At 37.3% G+C, this 21,100-nt stretch overlaps 1 protein-coding gene across 7 annotated transcripts in view; it reads left to right on the top strand.

Moving 5' to 3' along the window:
• The first annotated feature begins 1,180 nt into the window (after window positions 1-1,180).
• The window catches only part of CCDC171 (coiled-coil domain containing 171), a 418,598-nt gene continuing 398,678 nt past the window's right edge, over window positions 1,181-21,100 (top strand). For 3 of the 7 annotated variants that reach the window (XM_023497956.2, XM_023497954.2, XM_031961531.1), the window contains exons 1-4: window positions 1,185-1,569; window positions 5,106-5,188; window positions 18,738-18,889; window positions 20,096-20,234. In XM_023497956.2, coding sequence (XP_023353724.1) covers window positions 18,849-18,889; window positions 20,096-20,234 — 180 coding nt within the window. In that variant the 5' untranslated portion in view covers window positions 1,185-1,569; window positions 5,106-5,188; window positions 18,738-18,848. Of the gene's footprint in view, window positions 1,570-5,105; window positions 5,189-18,737; window positions 18,890-20,095; window positions 20,235-21,100 lie in introns of all 7 variants that reach the window. The other 4 variants (XM_031961543.1, XM_031961537.1, XM_031961525.1 and 1 more) reach the window with 4 other exon arrangements.

Below are 21,100 nucleotides of genomic sequence, written 5' to 3'. Positions count from 1 at the left end.
TATATACACACACTATACATATATATATACACACACTATATATATGTGTGTGTGTGTGTATATATATACACACAATATATGTATGTGTGTGTGTGCATATATATATTTAATACACACAGTATATATATATATGTGTGTGTGTGCATATATATATAATACACACAGTATATACATATATCTGTGTGTGTGTGTATATATATATATATATATATATATATGTATATAAAACCTATATCAGATTGCTTGCTATCTGGGGAAGGGAGAAGAAAACTTGGAACTCAAAGTCTTACAAAAATGGATGTTGAAAATCACCTTTATATGGAACTGGGAAAAGTTAAAAACCACCACAAACTAGAACTGGAAGGAATCCTGAGGCTAAGCGGGGGAAATGGGATTGGAATCTGCCTTTTAAAGAGTGGTTAAGAACTCACTACATTCCTGGTGGAAGGGGAGCTCGTAGGCACCTGGTGAGCAAAGCGGGCCGGAGGACTCTAGGGGAGCTCTTTCCCCTCTGGGCCTTACCCTTCCGGCCTATTCACGCCTTAATGCCCCACTCTGCAAACTCTGCAGACCGGGGACACCCCCGTCCCCAGGTCCCCGGGCATTTCCTTGGGCTGCCCGGCGCTCTTTGTTCCTTGCCTCTCTTTGTATCCTCGGCACTTGAGCACGCCTGGCCCGTGGGAGGCGTTTAAGAAGTGCCCAGACGACTGAGAGGGCCAGGGGCACCAGTAAAACCAGGAAGGCTAAAAAGGCAAGAGAACCCTAAACCGTGGGGGATGCGGACTGATTGAGTTAGGGGGCGTCAGGGAGCGGGAGACTTCTGAGCTCGTGACAGAACAGTAGCCAGGATGGGGGTCGCGGTGTCGGGAGCGAAATTTAAAACTTATGGAAAGAGCTTAGAAGGTCAAGGAGTGAGTTGGCGCAAAGGCTCTCCCTCGGTCAGACTTTGGGGCTCTCCCCCGGCACTCCGTACCGGGCACGTTGCCCAACGCGGGCACTGCCCCGAGCAGGTGCGTAAAAGCAGAGGCGCTGGGCGCGCTCGGCGGGCCGGAACCCGCCGGCAGCCGAGAGCCCCGCCGAGCGCAGGCGCACGCTCCGCCCCCCCAGCGCTCCCTTTCTCCGCTCCCGGGGGCCGCGCTTCCCCGCCCGGCCTCCCGCGCTTCCAATCAGAGCCTCGCGTTCCGTGCGCACGTATCCTAGAGATGGGGAGGCTGGGGAGAGGGCGCGGGGAGAGGCGGGGCTGGGGGCGGACGGGCTGGGAGCCCAGCCTCCCTCCCACCGACCGGAAGTGGCCGTTGTAAACTTGACCTCCCTGGGGGCCCCTTAGGCGACCCCCTTCTCCTTTCTCTTTGGATCCCGCGGTCCTAGAAGCCGCCGAATTCGGTCAGCCCCCAGCCCCCTTCGCTGCCCCTCTCCCCGCACCCTCCAGCAAAGTATTTCTCCTGCGTCCTCCACCCATCCCTCTATGCCGGGGGCCAGCTGGGCTAGGTGGTTCGCTTTAATTTGGAGAAGAAATCCGGCGAGACTCCAGCCTGAGGCCGTCTGTGGGGGCGGCGGAGACTCCCAGAGGTAACGGGGGCGGGAGGGCGGGGACGCACGATTGGGGGAGAGGGCGGCGAGGGTCGGGCAGTAGCCCTGATGAGGAGGAGGAGCATCTTTCCAGGGACGCTGGGATTTGGTGGAGTTGGGGTGGAGTTTTCCATTATCAGTTTTTCTGAATGTCTTTTTAAATTTTTTCGAAAATCGGCCGCCTTAGGTTTCTCTTAAAGAAAATAAGATTGAATAAAGTCTCAGTACAGTCTCCTCAGGGTTGCTGCATTTCTACAAGCAGAAATATTTCCTTCCTTCCTTTCTTCTTCCTTCCCTCCCTTTCTCCCTCCTTCTCTTTTTCCTTCCCTCCCTCCTTCCTTCTTCCCTCCCTTTCTCCATCCTTCTCTTTTTCCTTCCCTCCCTCCTTCCTCTTTTTCCTTCCCTCCCTCCTTCCTTCTTCCCTCCCTTTCTCCATCCTTCTCTTTTTCCTTCCCTCCCTCCTTCTTCCCTCCCTTTCTCCATCCTTCTTTTTCCTTCCCTCCCTCCTTCCTTCTTCCCTCCCTTTCTCCATCTTTCTCTTTTTCCTTCCCTCCCTCCTTTCTTCTTCCCTCCCTTTCTCCTTCTTCCCTCCCTTTCTCCATCTTTCTCTTTTTCCTTCCCTCCCTCCTTCCTTCTTCCCTCCCTTTCTCCATCTTTCTCTTTTTCCTTCCCTCCCTCCTTCCTTCTTCCCTCCCTTTCTCCCTCCTTCTCTTTTTCCTTCCCTCCCTCCTTCCTTCTTCCCTCCCTTTCTCCATCCTTCTCTTTTTCCTTCCCTCCCTCCTTCCTTCTTCCCTCCCTCCCTTTTCCTCCTTCCCCCCCTTCTTTCTTTCCATCCTTTAGTCATCTCATTTCGATGACAGAGTCTATTGGCTGGAGGTGTGAGTCTGATGGAGGGACCTCACTTGCCGTTGCAGAATTGGCGGCTCACTGGTTAACAGGTTTAGGAACTCGGTACCAGCATTGGCTGAGCTGGATGGGAGTGACGTTCCCGATAAAAGTCCGGCGAAGTTGCTCTCCGAGTGTTATTTCCCTCTAGTTCCCTCAGGGGTGGGAAAATTGCTTTGTCAACTTTAATTCGCCATACTATTCACTATGACTATAGTGCTGAAATGGACCGGTTCTAGTCTCAGTTCTTTGTGATTGCCCCAAGTCTTTTAACCTCTGTAGCTCGGCATTTGCTCATCCTAGAACCTGCCTACTCGCTTTTAATGATATGGAAAACAATTATATCAAGAATAAGTGTGAATAGAATATTAACGAAATAGTCACAAGGCTGCATGGGAAAGGAGGACCTCTGAGTTGGGGGAGAGGGGCATCAGGAAAGGCTGTGTCTATTAAGAGGAAAAGACTTCTACAAAGTAGAGTTGAGAAAATGCATAGTTACCTGAGATGGAGTTTGTGTGTGGGGGGGAACAAGAGCCAGTTAGGGTAGATGACAGAGTGCAGGGGCCAGGTTTGGAAGGGCTTCAAGCATTGACGTGAGGGTAATTTCTGTCTTCCACGAACTCAAGCTCTAATGGAAAAGACCACAAGTAAAGAAGTATAAACAAGATCTGTATAGGGAAGTAAATAATAACGGAGGGAAGACATTAAAATTAAGAGGTCTGGAAAAGATTTCTAGTAGAAGATGGGATTTTAGCTGCAACTTGAAAAAAGCATGGAAGTCTGTAAACAAAAGAAGAAGAAAATTATTTCTGCCAGAGAGAATGCCTGGAGCTGAGAGTTTGCATCTTCTTTGGGAAACAGCAGAGACTAGTGACACTGGAGTGTAGAGGTAGTAAGGTTCTGGAAGACTAAGAAGAGGAAGGGAAGGGAAATTATGTAGGGCTTTGAATGCTAAATATCCTGGAGACAATGGGAAACCACTTGAATTTAGAGAAAGGAGGCTACATAGTTGTGATGAGGTCTAGATTTTAGGGAACCAAAATGAGATTAGGGTTTCTAGTGGTTGAGGAGTTAAATGATAAGGTCTAGTGGCAGGTTTGGGGGTCAGGGAACCAAATAGAGAAGTTTGGCTCCCCTGCACTCCCTCGTGATACGGTGTAAGGGTAGGGAGTTTTGGGGAACCCCCTTCTGGCAGTGCAGGAATTCTTTGTAAAGGAATTTACAAACCTGAAAACCTAGATTGATAAAAGAGGTTTATTATAGGGATTGGGAAGAAAGGTTAGAAATCCCGACAAAGAGGAAATAGGTGAGGGTAAAGAGAGGGTAGCACTGGAAAAGAATATTATCCAGTGGGTAGAGGCTTCCTTGGCATAGCATGGCATAGCATGGCAGGTTTAGAACTTCTACAAAGAGAGGATTTTAGATTGGCCCTTTTATAATAGGAGTTTTGGCTACAAGCTGGATTTCAGCTTGAGCTGAATTTGAATAGAATTGAATAGGGTTGGAATTCTTTTGCTCTGGACTGAACCAACCCCACCTAGATAAACCATTTTATCTGATTCCTTGGAGCAGTCTTTTAGAGTTTTGGGAACCTTCTTCAGTTGGACTTATATTTTAGTAACAATCTGATGTGATCTGATCACTAAGTGATCCCTCCCAGAGAGGGAGAAGAGAGTCCATTATGGAGCTCTGTGAGACATTTAGTGTTTTTTTTTTTTTTGAGGATTTATTTATTTATTTTATTTTATTTTATTTAATAGCCTTTTATTTACAGGATATATACATGGGTAACTTTACAGCATTAACAATTGCCAAACCTCTTGTTCCAATTTTTCACCTCTTACCCCCCCACCCCCTCCCCTAGATGGCAGGATGACCAGTAGATGTTAAATATATTAAAATATAAATTAGATACACAATAACTATACATGACCAAACCGTTATTTTGCTGTACAAAAAGAATCAGACTCTGAAATATTGTACAATTAGCTTGTGAAGGAAATCAAAACTGCAGGTGGGCATAAATTGGTCATCATATAGTATTGTTGTTGAAGTATATAATGATCTCCTGGCCCTGCTCATTTCACTCAGCATCAGTTCATGTAAGTCTCTCCAGGCTTTTCTGAAATCATCCTGTTGGAGACATTTAGTGTTAAGGCCATGACATGAATGAGGATCCAATAAAGAAGACTGAGAAGGAACAGTTTGATAGGTAGGAGACAATAATGGTGCTCTGAGAGTCTAGAGAGAAGGGAAGAGGATGATTAGCATTGTCAGAGGCTGCATAGAGCTCCAGAAAGATCATGTTTGAGGAAAAAGGGCATTGGACTATGCTCTTTGGTAACTTTAGAGAGAGCAGTTTTAGTTGAATGATAAAGTCTAAAGCTTCAGTTTAGAGAATAGAAACTGTTGTTCAGCCTGAAGTTTAGCCACAAAGAGCAGAAGAAATATAGGATGATAATTAGTGGGATGAAATGGTCAGGGAAGGGTTTTTTGAGGATGAGGGATATATGTGCATGTTTTAAAGCAGTAGTGAAGATGCCAATAGAGGGAGAGACATTGAAGGTGGTTTCATGAAGATACTAAGAAGATACAATCTGCTAGAAATGAGATAAAAAGGCTTAATGGAAGTTGTTTATATTTAATTTTAGAGGCATTTGGAATCTATTGGCACTATTTAAGAAGGGGATTGACATGATCAGATCTGCATTCAAGACAAATCCTTATGGCAGAGGTATGTAAGATGGATTTAAGTGGGAAGAGGGAAGGGAAAAATATTAAATGAATATGTATGTATATGTCTATGTATATAGTGATTACTATATACCAGGCACTGCCCTAAGCATTTTTTACACATATTAGCTCATTTGATTCTCACTGTAACCCTACAAGATAGAAGCTGTAATTATCTCTCCATTTTATAGTTAAGGAAATTGAGGAAGACAGAAGAGTTTAAGTAAAGACTTTATCTTCTTAAGTGTTTGAGGCCAAGAATCAACTTCATTCTATGTCCAGTGAGGCAAAGAGATCAATTAGGAGATACTACTACAAGTGAGGAGGGATGACAGCCTGAACTAAGTGATGGTTGTATGAATAGGAATTAGACATGGAAAGATTTAGCAACTTTTGGGCTGGAGGGGTAAGGGATGAGTGAGGAATTCAGGGTAACACCAAGATTATAAACCTGAGAGACTAGAAAAATGATGGTGCCTTCAGTAGGGAAGGGAGGAAGAAGAGGGTAGGTTTTGGGGGAAAGATGAGTTCTGCTTTGGATTTGTGAAACTTGAGATGTCTTCAGGACAATTAGTTTGAAATATCCAATAGATGGGACTGAAGATTTGGGAGAAACTTGTTTATATCTTAATCTGTGTCTGTATACCTGTGTTTGCATGCCTGTCTTCTCCCTCTGAAGAATGAAAAAAGAATGAAGATAAAACTTAAAACTATGTCCCATATGTATTTTTTTTCCCTGGGGAACCAATTAAAATATCTATTAGCACAGTGTTGTACATATTTGTACATCTGTGAGTCATGTGCATGGAGATAATAAATCCATGGGATCTGATGAAAAGGTACCTAGAATTAGAAAGAGAGCAGGGCCTAGTGCAGAAACTTGAGGAATATCTGTAATTGAGTGGGGAGGCTATGGATGATGAGCCAGTTAGAGAACTTTAGAAAGATTTAAGAGGAAAACAAGAAATTCCATCTGAAGAGAAGTTTAGAAGGGAGAGATAAGAGTAGTAAGAGGAGAGTCAGGAAAGAAGAGAGATTATCTTGCAGAAGAATGTGCTTAGCAGTAACAAATGTAGCAGGGAGGCAGAAAAAAATGAGGACTGAGACAGGATCTTCAGATTTGACAATTTTGAGGTGATTGGTAATTTTGATACTTCCAGTTGAATGATGAGATCAGAAACCAGATGACACAGGGTTCTTTATTCAGTACTATATTTTAGTTTACTTCCAGTTCTTACATTATGTGATTTCATCAAACTTATTTTTAAAGCTAGTGTTGAAGAACAGGGACAGATACTTATTACAATTAACTGCACACCTAGATTCTACTTCTGTATTCTAGCTCTTAGTTTTCTCATCTGTCAAATGAAGGGATGAAGTGGTAACTTCTAAGGTCCTCTGCACTTTTAAATCTGTGATCTTGCAGTTTTTAGTTATGATGATGGTAGCTAGATGGAATAATTTTGAGGCATGTGTATAATTGGTCTAGATAATCATGAGTTAATTCTTTTTGTGGTAAAATGTAATTAATGATATTTTCATGTAGTATCATAGAGAAGAGCTTATGGTGGTAATGGTAGTAGTAGACATGTTAGAAAGACATTAGATTTAATCTTCTTGACTCCTGAGGATGAATTGGAAGAAATGGGTAGAAGTTATGGAGGTACATATTTTGGTTTCATACAAGAAAACTTTTAAATAAAGATATTCCCAGGTAGATTAGTCTATTTTAGTAGATAATTTGATTTCTTGTAAAGGGAAGTCTTCAAGCAGAGCCACTGATGACCAATTGTGAGTATATTTTGGGGGGGATTCTTGTTCAAATAAGGCTTGAACTCTAGAATACTAGATGATTTCTAAAATTTATTCCAATTCCTGAAACTCTGATGAACTTAATGCAATTTAACATTGTAATCTATGACAATAATTAGCTAAATAGTTCTTATGGTTTATCCAGAAATTATGAAATGAGTGTTGTGGTTTTTGTTGTTCAGTCATTCACTTGTGTCTGACTCTTTGTGATGACCCCAATTAGGGTTTTCTTGGAAAAGATATTGGAGTAGTTTAATTGACATGTCCAGAGTTACACAGCTAGTAAGTATCAGACTGGATTTGACCATAGATCCTCCTGACTCCAGACCCACTATGCCAGGCATAAAATGGTTATAAAGAGACAATTGTTTACTGGTAATAGTGGCTAAGCCACTCAGTACTACAACTACCGCTACGTTGTGTTTCTAATAATCTTCACTAGAAATAGTGAAGATTTTTTATTTTTTAAGCATTCTCCATTTTCACTGTCTTGATCTCTCTCTATGCTCTTCTTTTTTTTTTTTTTGGCCAAAAAAAAAAAGGGGCTTTTGGCTTTTTTTTTTTTTAAACAATATGGAATCCTGTCACACTTTTTTTTTTTATTAAAACGTTTTTGTCCAACTAATCTTTGTCTTGGAAACATACAGAGCTAGATAAAATTGATGATCCTCATTTACTAACTGAAGAGGAAGATTCATCAGCTTTTGTTATCTGAAAAATAGAGATTCTCTGGGTCTTGCCTTTTCTTTTATGATACATACAACTCTTATGAATTTGTTTCCCTGTTAAGAACACTGTTGCTAGCTGTTAAATATGTTATGTCACCTTAAATCTTTATGGGACCAGAACTTGGGGATCTTTTTAGGCCTTTGTAATAGTGGTTCTGGAAAGTAGAATCCCATAAAATAAGTACACAATTTTTCTTGAGAAAGAGAACTTTAGTAGAACTCTGAACTCTTGAATTATGGGGGAATTTTAAGTTCAATAATGAATATATCAGTCTAGAATCTTTTGAACTATCAGGTACCTGGAATGGGCTATTGCATAAACTAATAAAATAATGAATGTGAAAATCTATTAAAATGACTTGCAAATCATAAAAATAGAATAGAATCCTTAAAATATAAGGCATACAGATTATTCCTTTAAAAAGAGGATTATAATGTATTGGTACTTCTAAGCCTAGTTGAGCTAATCTGGATCCTGCTTTGCAGATTTTCCCATTTCTAGCAGAGAGGAGGAAAGAAGTGGAGAGAAGGGCTGACCCTCTGATCCTTCCTAGGGAAAGGAAGACAAAGAGGAAGACCATACCACAGCTGCCTCTTTTGCTCAAACTTGATAACAGAAGAGGGTGAACAAATCCAGGAGGCTGTTCTCTGGAGGAAAGAGAGAAGGAAGAATAGGAACCTAGAGACAATTTCTTTTGTTTTTCAGCCAGAAAAGAGGTCCAGATCCAAATTCCAGAAGCCCTGTTACTTCGTCCAATCAAATGAGGTCACATGCTTCTAATTTTATGCCTTGTTACTAGAATTTAAGATTGTCTCAGTTCTTTCCCCACTGGTGAAGATGCTTCCTGTTACAAACTCTGCCAGTAGAAAGATTTAGTTTGGAACTAGAGTCTATGCTCATTGCAAATCATAATTCCTTAGAGACTACTTCAGAATCAAGAGAATCCTGTTACATTCAATAGTGGAAAATTAGTCCCTCAATTCTGTGACCCATTTGAGGACCACCATCTCAGTTGGCTAGAGTTGGATGAAGAATTGATTTCTTACACATCTCCCCTCACATGACTAAAGGATATCCATTGTAAAGTGACATATTCTGTAACACTGTCAAAGTATTAGTGGGAGACTTCAGATACATCTTATACATTCATTTATTTCCCAGTTCCTTCCCTACTTCTACCACTGCTGTACCCAATATAAAGAGAAGAAAGCAAAATTCATTACAAAATAGTAATCTAAAACAAACTGCTACATTAGCTATGTCTCCCCCCCCCCCAAAAAAAAAGAAAGAACAAAAAAGGAAGAAGAGAAAACATGCTTTAATTTATATGCTAAATCTGTCAGTTTTTTTATGTGGAGGTGGATATGCATATTTCCTTAGGACCCTTGGAATTGTAGTTGGTTATTGTGTTGATCAGGGTTCCTGAATCTTTCAAAGTACTTTCTTTATAATATTGCTGTTATTATATACACTCTTCTCCTGTTTCTGTACACTTCACTTTGTATCAGTTCATACAAATCTTTTTTTTTTCTGAAACTATTCACTTCATCATTTCTTAATACTACAATAGTATTCCATCAAATTCATTCAATGTTAACTTTGTTCAGCCCTGTTTTTATTAATGAGCATTTCTTCGATTTCCAGCTTTTGGTGCCACAAAAGTACATAATATATAAATGGATAAAATATATAGCTATATTTGTATTATGTATTACATAAATAAATATATTTATTGATTCCTTATCCTCTTTCTTTGAATTTTTGGAGAGATACACATATGAATGGGATTACTGAGTAAAAGGGCATTCACACTTTAATAGTTTTGGGGTACAGTTCCTTTTTTTTTCCCCATAGCTTTTTATTTATTTACAAGTTATATGTATGGGTAAATTTACAGCCTTGATAATTGCTGAACCTTTTGTTCCAATTTTTCCCCTCCTTCCCCCCACCCCCTCCCCTAGATGGCAGGATGACCAGTAGACGTTAAATATATTAAAGTATAAATTAGATACACAATAAGTATATATGACCAAATGGTTATTTTGCTGTACAAAAAGAATCAGACTTTGAAATATTGTACAATTAGCCTGTGAAGGAAATCCAAAATGCAGGCAGGCAAAAATATAGGGATTGGGAATTCAATGTAATGGTTCTTAGTTATCTCCTAGAGTTCTTTCGCTGGGAGTAGCTGATTCAGTTCATTACTGCTCCATTAGAACTGATTTGGTTCATGTCATTGCTGAGGATGGCCAGGTCCATCAGAACTGATGATCATATAGTATTGTTGTTGAAGTATATAAGGATCTCCTGGCCCTGCTTGTTTCACTTAGCATCAGTTCGTGTCTCTCCAAGCCTTTCTGAAATCATCCTGTTGGTCACTTCTTACCAAACAATAATATTCCATAATATTCATATACCACAATTTATTCAGCCATTCTCCAATTGATGGGCATCTATTCAGTTTCCAGTTTCTGGCCACTACACAGTGGGCTGCCACAAACATTTGTGCACATACAGATCCCTTTCCCTTCTTTATGATCTCTTTGGGATATAAGCCCAGTAGTAAACGCTGCTGGATCAAAGGGTTTGCACAGTTGGATAATTTTTTGAGCATAGTTCCAAACTGCTCTCCAGAATGGTTGGATGTATTCACAATTCCATAGTTCCACAGTTCCAAATTGTTTTCCATAATGGTTTAATCCATAGCTTTTATCAGCAATTCATTGAATTTTCCTACATCCCCTCCAGCAGTTTCCATCTTTTTTATCAAGCTGTTTTAATTTGCATTTCTCTGATTATTTGTGATTTACAAAATTTTAAAATATGGTTACTGAGATAGCTTGGATTTCTTTCCTTGAAAACTGGCCATGCATGTCTTTTGACCATTTGTCATTTAGAGGTGGTGCTTAATTTTATATTAACTCAATTCTTTATATAGTTTAAAAACGAGACATCTGTTTCAGACAAACTTGTTGCAAAGATATTTTCCCCCATTTTCTTGCTTCTCCCGATTTTAGCTGCATTATTTTTATCCAAAATTTTACATAATCAAAATTGTCTTTCTTAATCTTCTGTGAACCTCCTTATCTCTTATTTGGCTATAAACTTTCCCTCTATTTAGGAGAACCACACAATTTTGATGTGTTTGTGATACCTGTTTATGCCCATTACATGAATATACATGACTGTTTTTTTGTTGCTTTTAAAATTTCTGTGATCTTATCTTCTGTTATGTTCTTTTCCCACTTAACAAGGACATTTTCTTAATTATTTTGAAGTTTTTTGATACATTTTATTTTGAGATGTATTTCAACAAATCCTCTTGCAAAGTATATTCCCTACATACTGTTTTGATCACTTTTCTTTAAAAAAATTTGCTTGATTTTGAATTTGACAAACACTAAAAAAACGGAATATTTACATGTGCTGACCACAGAAGAGTATTATATATAAAGTAGTGAATTTTATTTCGTTAATTTATTTCTTTTTAAAATATGTTGTAAGTTCATCATGTTAGTTCCAAAGCTGACCCACTTGTCTGTTTTTTTAAACCATCTTCTGTTCTCTTCTATGCATTTCTAAATATGCTTCATTGATAACTGTCTGCCTACCATCCTTATACTTTTATCTCTGATAATTGTCACCTCCACCTTCCAATCCTTCTAAATACCTCCTCATTTATGAGTTTTCATAGTACTATAAAACAGACCCACATATTTGTCATATCTGAAAACACTTCTTCTATACCTCTAATTTATTAATTCTCTAATTAGAGTTGGAGTACATGCTTCCTTCACTAGGAATCCTGGTTGGTTATTACATTGAGTAGAGTAGTTTTAACTCTTTCAAAATTGTTTTTCTTTACAATGTTGTTATTGTCTAAATTTGCCCCATTTTACTCTGTCTCAATTATGTTTTTACAGTTTTCTTTGAATCCAGGCTTTGAATTATTTTCTTTTCATATAGTATTTTGTTACATTCATATATTATAATTTCTTCAACCACTCTCTAGTTAATGGGTGTTGTCTTTAGTTTCTAGTTCTTTGTTATAATAAAAAGAGCTCCTATAAATGTTTTTATGCAGGGGCAGCTAGGTGGCGCAATGGATAGAGTACCAGCCCTGAAGGTAGGAGGACCTGAGTTCAAATTTGACCTCAGACACCTAACACTTACAGCTGTGTGACCCTGGGCAAATTACTTAATCCCAATTGTCTCAGCAAAAAAACAAAACAACAAAAAAAATGTTTTTAGGCACATGGTTTCTTGTTCTCTTTCTCTCTCTCTTCAAGGTAAAAAGCTTAATGGTGGTATCTCTGGGTCAAAAGTATATATATATATATATATATATTTTTTTTTTTTTTTTTTTTTTGGCCATGGTTTCAAATTGCTTTCTAAAGACTGGACCAATTCACAACCCCATTAACTATACGTGGAAGGTTTCTCATAGCCCTTACGAAATTGTTTTTGTTTTTATTTTTATTTTTTTGGTCATATTTGCCAGTCTGATGGAAATGAAATAATTGTTGTAATTTGAGTTTTTATTATTTCTTGTGATTTGGAGCATTCTTTCATATTAATTGTTGATAGCTTGTAATTTTTTTTTTTTTTTTTTTTTTTTTTTTTGAGAAATGCATATGCTAGGGCAGCTAAATGGCTCAGTGGACAAAAATCTGGCTCTGGAGTCAGGAGAAATGAACATTCGATTCCCTTGACTATCTTTTGGGGAATGGCTCTTATTCTTGTGTATTTGCATCAATCTCCTTTATGTCTTGGATATCAGTACTCTTTGTGGCAAAGATTTTTTTCCCCTAGTTGTTTCCATTCTCATTTTCCTTTTCCAGTAATTAACCCCATTGATTTTGTTTGTGCAAAAGGTTTTTAATGATCTTCTACTCTAATTTATTTATTTAAACTTTTACATCTAGATCATAAATATACTTGGAGCCTATTGTCTCTTGAGATAGTGTATATATAATCTCTCTATATGCATATTTGTTATATTTTTATTATATGTATATATATATATATATTTGTTTCATTAAATCTTCTCCAATTACATGTACAATTAAAAATTTTGTTTTTTAGCATGTGGAGTTCTAAATTCTCCACTTCAAGAAGTATGCTGCTGATTATAATCAGTATAATCACATTTCCATATTACCCCTGTTGGAAAAGAAAACATGTAAAAAACCTCATCATCAGTACTGTGGAAAATCTTTGATAATTGTCTTGATTAGAGTAGCTAAGTATTTTTTTTTTTTTTTTTTGGTAAGGCATTTGGGGTCAAGTGACTGCCCAAGGTCACACATCTAGTAAGTATTAAGTGTCTGAGGTTGAATTTGAATTCAAGTTCATCTGACTTCATGGTTTATGCTCTATCCACTGGACCATTTAGGTGCCCTGTAGCTAAGCCTGTCACAATTGATCATCCTTATAATATTGCTGTTAATCTGTACAATGTTTTTCCAATTCTGCTCACTTCATTTTGCATCAGTTCATATAAGTCTTCCTAGGTTTTTCTGAAAGTGTACTGTTCATCATTTCTTATGTACAACAATATTCTGTAAGAATTATATATATCACAATTTGATCAAGCATTCCTCAGTTGATGGACATCTCTGTTTCCAATCCTTTGACATCACAAAAAAAGAGCTGTTATATTTTTGTACAAATAGGACATTTTCCTTTTTCTTTGCTCTCTTTGAAATACAGACTATACAAATAGATGTGTGTGTGTGTGTGTGTTTGTGTTTGAAGAGAGAGAGAGAAAGAAACAGAAAGATACTCTGCTGGGTCAAAGAGTTTGCATAATTAGGTGTGAATTGTTAATCCAAACCTAATTTTCTTCAGGAGTGCCATCTAGTTGTTTCCCACAGTCTCTAGGTTTATTGAATATCATACTACTATGTTCATTTGCTTTGATCTGTTGTACTAATCAACTTGCCTATTTTGATTTTTTTCCAAATAGCTTTAATAATTATTACTTGAAATTGCACATGTTTAACATATATTGGATTGTCATCTAGGGGAGGGAATGGGGAGAAGGGAGGGAAAATAATTGGAACACTAGATTTTGCAAGGGTGAATGTTGAAAATTATATGTATATTTTGAAATTAAAAAGGTTTAATAAAAAAATTACTCCTTGATAGTATAGTTTGAGATTTGGTACTGTTGAGCCTCCTTCTTTCTCATCTATTTTTTTCTTTACTTTTTTGAAAAGCTTTGATCATTTGTCTCTAGTTTTATAGCTTTATAAAGTGACACTTTCATAGTTTAAAGAATATGGTACTGAATAAATAAATGTAGTATTATAATTTTTACTATTTTGCAAATTAATTTTGCAATTTCCTTCTAGTGATTTAGAAGGTGATAAGAGATATAATGTCATCAATAATAATGATTTGTAGAAGCAATCCATTTTCCACTTCAGTCTTTTTCTACTTCCCTTCATTCTGATCCCAATAATTGTTTCTTAGACTTTCTTTCTTTTTAATCATCATTTTATGTTATACCCTCTGAGATCGATGTTTACGAACTCCCCCTTAAACCTTCCTTCATAAAATTTCCTTTCTTTTTATGTCATTGAGTTTCATTTATTACTATACCAAACTCTGAGTGTATAGAGGGAAGGGAAAAGTGTGTGTGTGTGTGTGTGTGTGTGTGTGTGTGTGTGTGTGTATGTATATATGCACCTCTATGTAGAAATGGGGATTATTAAGGCATGCCTAAAGATTCCTGTGATCCTCATAGTTGTTGGAATCTTTGCAAATTGTTAAGCCATTAGAGTTGATAGAGACAATAATTATCTAATTTAGCATGGTTCAATATGATTGATTTGATCTTAGAAGGAGATATTTTGGGCCATAACTTGAAACAAGGTACTAAGTATAACTGATAGAAACGATGCTTGTGTTCACACCTTTAGAGAGCTCATAAGTATTTAAGTACTCAATGGAGTTCACATGTTTGGGAGACTTCAGGTTTAGTTTGAGATATCGGAATTTACATCGCCCTTAAGCCCTGCCTCCAGAAAGAGGAGTTAACCTTTGGGAGATCATAGATATAGAGGAAGTTCTTAGAGCTTAAAAGAATTTCTCCGGAACATTGACTGGGGTCAAAGAGGAGCACTCTGGGAGGAAGCCCACAAGCCCTCTCTTCGAGGCAAGAGAGATTCATTGCATCTTCCACCTTGGTGCTGGCTGGAGGCTGAAAAAAGCAGAGGCAGAAGCCAAGGACAAAGCTGCAAGAGCTCTTGGAACCAAGCAGAGAGATAGGCCTCTGAGCTAACTGGGCTATATTGAAGGACACAATAAAAGATCTGAACTTTTATCAGCTGGTTGCGATTTTGGGTGATTATTTACTTGTAACTGAAACTAAAGCTGCCTCCAGAAAATCTCCCTGAGAAACCCTCTCCCAGAGAGAACCATTATTATATTTAAAGAAGAAAAAACACCAACACATAAGTGACATAGGAAAGCACATGTTTATGTATTTCTCTTTTAAAATTTAAAAATTAACTTGTTTGTTAAATTTTTTTTTGTTTATTTATTTTCCAGGAAGATTTTAATCTGGTTTGCTCACACTTTGTAGTGTCGTGGGTCTTTGTTTTAACTTCTCTGAAATAGACAACTTTACTTTTTTAGATGAGTCTCATAACTGAAGAGTTTGAAGAATGTACAAAACATAGAGGAACCTAATACTACGGGAGTGAGCATTCCATGAAAATTTCTCTAATCTCTTAGGTCTTTATTCTCTTAGATGTTTATTGTTTAATAGAGGAGACAACATGCAAGCAACTATGTACAGCCAAGATATATATAGTATGAGGCTTCTTGCAAAAAAAAATGTGATTTAAGATGGTCCTGAAGGAGACCTGGGGCAGTAAGAAGGTGGAGATGAGGAAGGAGAGATTTCCAGGCATGGAGATTAGCTAATGAAATGCAAGGAGTTAGGAGATGGAATCTTATACTAGTAACAAGTAGGCCAGTGTCATTGAATTGTGGAATACATGGGGAGAAGGAAGGTTTTAGGCTGAAGAGAGGAAGGGACTAGGTCATAAAGAGCCTTAAAAACCAATGAGAAGATTTTATATTTGATTCTGAAGGAAATAGGAAGCGTATTGAATAGGAGCTTGACATAGTCTATGTTATAGGAGCCACCTGCTAGTGGCTGGGGATCTAATTCTGACCAGCAGAATAGATCCCTTCATGTGAGAGGATGATAATGACACAAGGAGACTGAGAGGCAGGTGCATTCTCTGATCTCTCTCCTCTTCCCTCTTCTGATTTATTTCATTCCTAATTCACAAGTAACATCTGCATTAGTAAAGGCTGATTTGCAATTCCTTCAAGTGTGTTATGATTCACGGCTATGGGGGCTTTTGGAGAATCCACCTGCCCCTTCAAACTTAGGCATGGTCCCAACAAGTCTGACTTGTACTTAAGAAAGATCACTTTGGTAGCTAAGAGGGGAATATCCTGGAATAGGGGAGAGAGTTTGGGAGTCTCAGTCAGGACTCCAGCTGTGAGGTGATGAATGGTTGAACCATGATTGTGCAGTGGCAGAGAAAAGAAAAAAGAGTTGAATGTGGGAGATATTACAAAGGTGAAATTGGTAGAACTTGGAAACTGATTGGATATAAAGGTTAAGAGAGAGGGTAGAGAATGATATCTAGGTTGTAAGCCTGGGTGAATGGGAATTTGGTGGAGTCCTCTAGTAATTAAAAAAACATTTACTAAGTATCTGCTGTGTGTACAAATGTTACTGATGAGAAGGAATATAAAAACATTTCTAAAGATTATAAAACTAGACACAACATAAAGTCAGGGGGCATAGGTGGAATTTTCATTACTGCTCCTTAAAGGTTGCCTGAAAAGAGGCAGATTTGTGAAGTGACCAGCTGAATACCAAGATGATGCATAAGAATGGGACTGGATTTTTGAAGTATGGTTTATATGTAATGGAGAATGGCTTAGCATAGTACAGATGGAAGAGAGATTCTCTATAATGGGTGAATTTTTCCATATATTTCTCTTGGTGGGTAACATAGTTTTGGTTGCAGCAAACCCCAGAATACTATAACGACACCTAGTAAAATACATGATTACTTAAAACTGATTGATCTATAATCGGAAAAGCTATATGGGTGAAGAGTGACTTTTGTTCAGATTGACATGCAGTTAAATGCATGTATTTAGTAAATATTTTTGTACTGTGTAAATATTGGGGATACACAAAGAGGCAAAAGACGATCCCTCCCTCCCTCAAGTAGCTTATAGTCTTTTGGAGGAGACTACATGCAAAAATATACACAAAGCAAGCTATATATAGCACATATAGGAAACAAGAAAAAACATTGGAATTAAGTGGTCAGGAAAGGCTTCCTTAAGAAGATGGAATTTTAGTTGAGATTTAAAGAAGCTAGAGAGGTCAGTAGTCAGTGTGCAGGAGTGAGAGTGATCTAGGTATGGGGGAAGAGCCAAAGAAAAATGCCCAAAATTGAGAGATGGAATGTATTGTTTGTGGAATAGCTAGGAGACTATTTTGAAAGAGAGTACCGTTGGGCGTAAAGAACAAAAAGTTTGGAAAGGTAGATTTAAAGGCTTCGAAGGCCAAACAGCATTTTGCATTTTTTTTTTTTTTTTCTGAAAGGCCATAGAAAGCCACTGGAATTTATTGAGTGGGGTGACAGGATCAGACCTGCATTTTAGGAATATCATTTTATGGGCTGATAGAGAATGTATTCGAGTAAAGGAAGACTTGAAGCAGGCAAACATATCAGCAGGTAATAATTCAGGAGTGAGATGATTAGAACCTGTTACTAGAGTGGGATAGGGTCAGAAGAGAGAAGTAGTGTATTGGAGAGATATGACAGCGATGAAATGTACAGGCTTTGATGACAGCTTGGGTATGAGATGTGAGATACAGTGAGCATTCATTATGACTCCTGGGTTTTGAGCCTGACTGACTCGGTCTTGACAGTAATAGGGAAGAAAAAAGAGTGTTGGAGGTTTAGGGGATAATGTTCTGTTTTGGATAGAGTGAGTTTAAGGTATGTAGAGAATTGAATTTGGGGGTCGACAGTTTGGGACAGAATTTGAGAATTTTTATTTTTCAGTTGTTTCAGTCACATCTGACTCATCATGTCCCCATCTGGGGTTTTCTTGGCAAAGATATTGGAGCAGTTTGCCATTTCCTTTTCCAGCTCATTTTACAGATGAGAAACTGGGGCACACAGGGTTAAGGGACTTGCCCAGCACTTTGAGGAAGTAAGTGTCTGAAGCTGAATTTGACTCTAGGGTCCTGTATTTTATCCATTGTGCCTCTTAGCTGCCCACATCATCAACATAAAGATGGTAATAAAATCTATGGGAACTGATGAGATCAACAAGTGAAGTAACATGGAAAAGAAGAGGGCTCAGGAAGACCTCTGGGGGCACTGACAGTTCAAAGGTGTGATCTGGAGGAGTGTCCAGAAAAAAGAGACAAAAGGGAATCTGGTTGGTGGGAGGAAATCTGGGGGAGGGGGAGTAGTGTCTGGAATCCCAGGGTAACAAGGAGGAAAGTGACTGGCAGTGTCAGACTGCAGAAAGACTGTAGTGAATGAAGATTGAGAAAAAGCCTTTCCTTGGATTTCTCTTCCAAGAGATCCTTTGCATACTTGTAATTTGTCTTCCAGTTTAAAATTTATGCCTTGAAATTTCCTTATAAAGAAGTAGTTTTTTTCTCCCATGTCCTTTTATTGAGAAAAGGAGAAGTTGTACGAAACTTCTCCCTTTTTGTTTTGCTCCTCTTACCCACCTCTCTAGTCCTCTCAATATCTGGGGTAAAGGCAAGGGAAAATAGACAATGCATCATCTTTTGGAGAATTCTTTGATCTTTTTGGTCAGGTGTCTTCAATGAAAAGAATTGGGCAGAACTATTTTTTTTTTTTTTTTTTGGTATTACATTTATACCTTTCAGGAATAACTTATACTGTTACTATTTTCAATATGTTTATTTCTTACAGACTTTGTATCTACTTGATCTCTAAAGCAAAAGACATCTTTGAAGCTTTTCATTTTCCATAAGTAAAAAGTTGAGAATTTTTGTTATTTATTAACACTCAGAAGATGTCATCATGAGCATCAATCCAAGTAATATTAATGCCGAAATCCAAAGGTAAATCTTAAGGTTTTTGATAAAAATTTCATGTTAAAAAAATATTATAATGTTTAAAAAAAATCATGTTAAAAAAATCAAGTGTTGGGGCAGTTAGATGATAGATAGAGTGCCCTGAAGTCAAAGGTCTGAGTTCAAACTTAAATTTATATTCATCTATTCTCTTTTGATCCTTTCAGTTATTCAGTGAAAGTAGGTTCTTCTTTAATTCTGTAAGAATAAGTATCCTTATTTTGCCGGAGAGGAGAAAATTGAGGGTTATAGACAGTTAATGATTTGTTGGAGGCCAAACTTGTACTGAAGTCTCTTCTGATCACCATTTCAGCTACCCTGTTTTTACCTGCACCTATATTAATTTATTGTGAGGCTTTAATGACTGATGGTTAAAAAAAAAAAAAAAAAAAAAAAAAACTTTTACAGGGGTAATTACATTTTGCAAGATAAACTTCTTAATTCAAATGATGTTAATGTATATAAAATATAATGTGATTAGATTTATATTCCCCTCCCCTTTTTTTGGGGGGGTGATATTAGATAAGGCTCAGAGGCCCAGCTGGATTCCAGGAATCTTTGTGATCTCTAGTTGCCTTTTACTTTTAAATCTATGATCCAATGAGCCGAAGTACTTTTACTCTTTAGTAATATTTTCAATCCTAAAAATACATTCCTTTCAGAAAAATTAAATTTCATGTCTTCCAATTACATGTTGAAGTTCCTTAAGAATATTAACGTTTTTGTCTTTGTGACTTTAGCACCTAATCTATATTAATTAGGTATTTAAGAAATGCAAATTAGTTGAATTTCACATTCAAAATTGTATTGAAGATTTAGAGAAGTGGTTAAAACTAGAGAGATTTTATCTTTATTTTTTTTTTCCTGAGGCAGTTGGGGTTAAGTGACTTGCCCAGGATCACACAGCTAGGAAATGTTAAGTGTCTGAAGGCAGATTTGAACTCAGGTCATCCTGATTTCAGGGCTGGTCTCTATACACTAGAGATATTTTATACTACCACTTCAAGCCTGTTTCTTATGCAGCTAGCATTTTTCTTATCATATATTGGAAAAACCTTTCTCTTGTTAACTTTTCCTTCTCTTTATGAGATGAAGCGCCCTAATTTTAAATTAAATGTGTGACTTAATGCTAATGTAACAAAACTGTTGTTAAGTTTAAATATCACAATTATATTTAAAAATTTCATTTAACAGGTTAAAGAATACTGCTGCTGACTTAAAAGAAATGCATAAAAGCAATGAATCAGATTTGGATTTCATTACAGATCTGAGAAAGAAATTACATCGAGCAAAAAAAGAAAAATTGGAAATAACAACTAGCCACAATGCCCAGGTAGGTTTTATATACTGGTGATACTCAAAGAACACTTTATTATGGAAATAGGAAGAATACCTGGAATTAATTATTGTATTGTGGATTGTATTGTGTAATGTATTGTATTATATTGTGGAAATAGTTTTGTGAAATGATGTGAGGTTTAAGCATGTTTATTAAACATAAACCCTAGGATTTATTTTTTAATAATCTCATTTTACATTGCGTTAATCTACTACTCTCCTTTAAACATTTGTAGAAATAGTTGTCTACATTTTGAAAGAAAAATTGAATATAAGGAAATTTAAGGTTTTTTAAGTGCATGTGTTATGATTAAAATTTAGTGAGAATAAACAGATTAATGAATAATGATTTTACTTAAGCCTTCTGTTTCCCAAGGCAGTTGTAGATTTATTGTACATATTCTTTTGGTCTTGCTTTCTTTACTTTATATCACTACATACGAATTTAAATGTATTTGTTTTCTTCTTGTCATTTTTTTACTTGAGTATTTTGGTGGAATTGTGATCTCCTCACCTGCATGATAATTCCCAAGCTTCATTTGGAAGCTTATCCTACTATTCCCAATTACTTTTGACCTCCTTATTGAAATTTCTTTGTTATCTTTTACATTTAATTTTCTATGTACACATTGTTATCTCCCAATAGGATATAAACTCCTTGAATTTTTTTCCTTTGTATCTTGAAAATCTGCATGCAGCAGGTACTTTATAAATGCTTATTGAATCTGATCCATATTGAAGTTCTGACACTTTCACCTTTATGATCTTGGATGAGTTGCTTAACTTTTCTGGGCTTCCTGTTACTCTCTATGAAAAGAGGAAGTTGGTTTGTATGGCTTTGAAGATCCCTTCACTCTAAAT

Source organism: Sarcophilus harrisii, chromosome 1 (assembly GCF_902635505.1).
Source record: "Sarcophilus harrisii chromosome 1, mSarHar1.11, whole genome shotgun sequence".
In the NCBI taxonomy this organism is placed as follows: Eukaryota; Metazoa; Chordata; class Mammalia; order Dasyuromorphia; family Dasyuridae; genus Sarcophilus; species Sarcophilus harrisii.
This window is presented reverse-complemented; position numbering and strand designations above follow the sequence as displayed.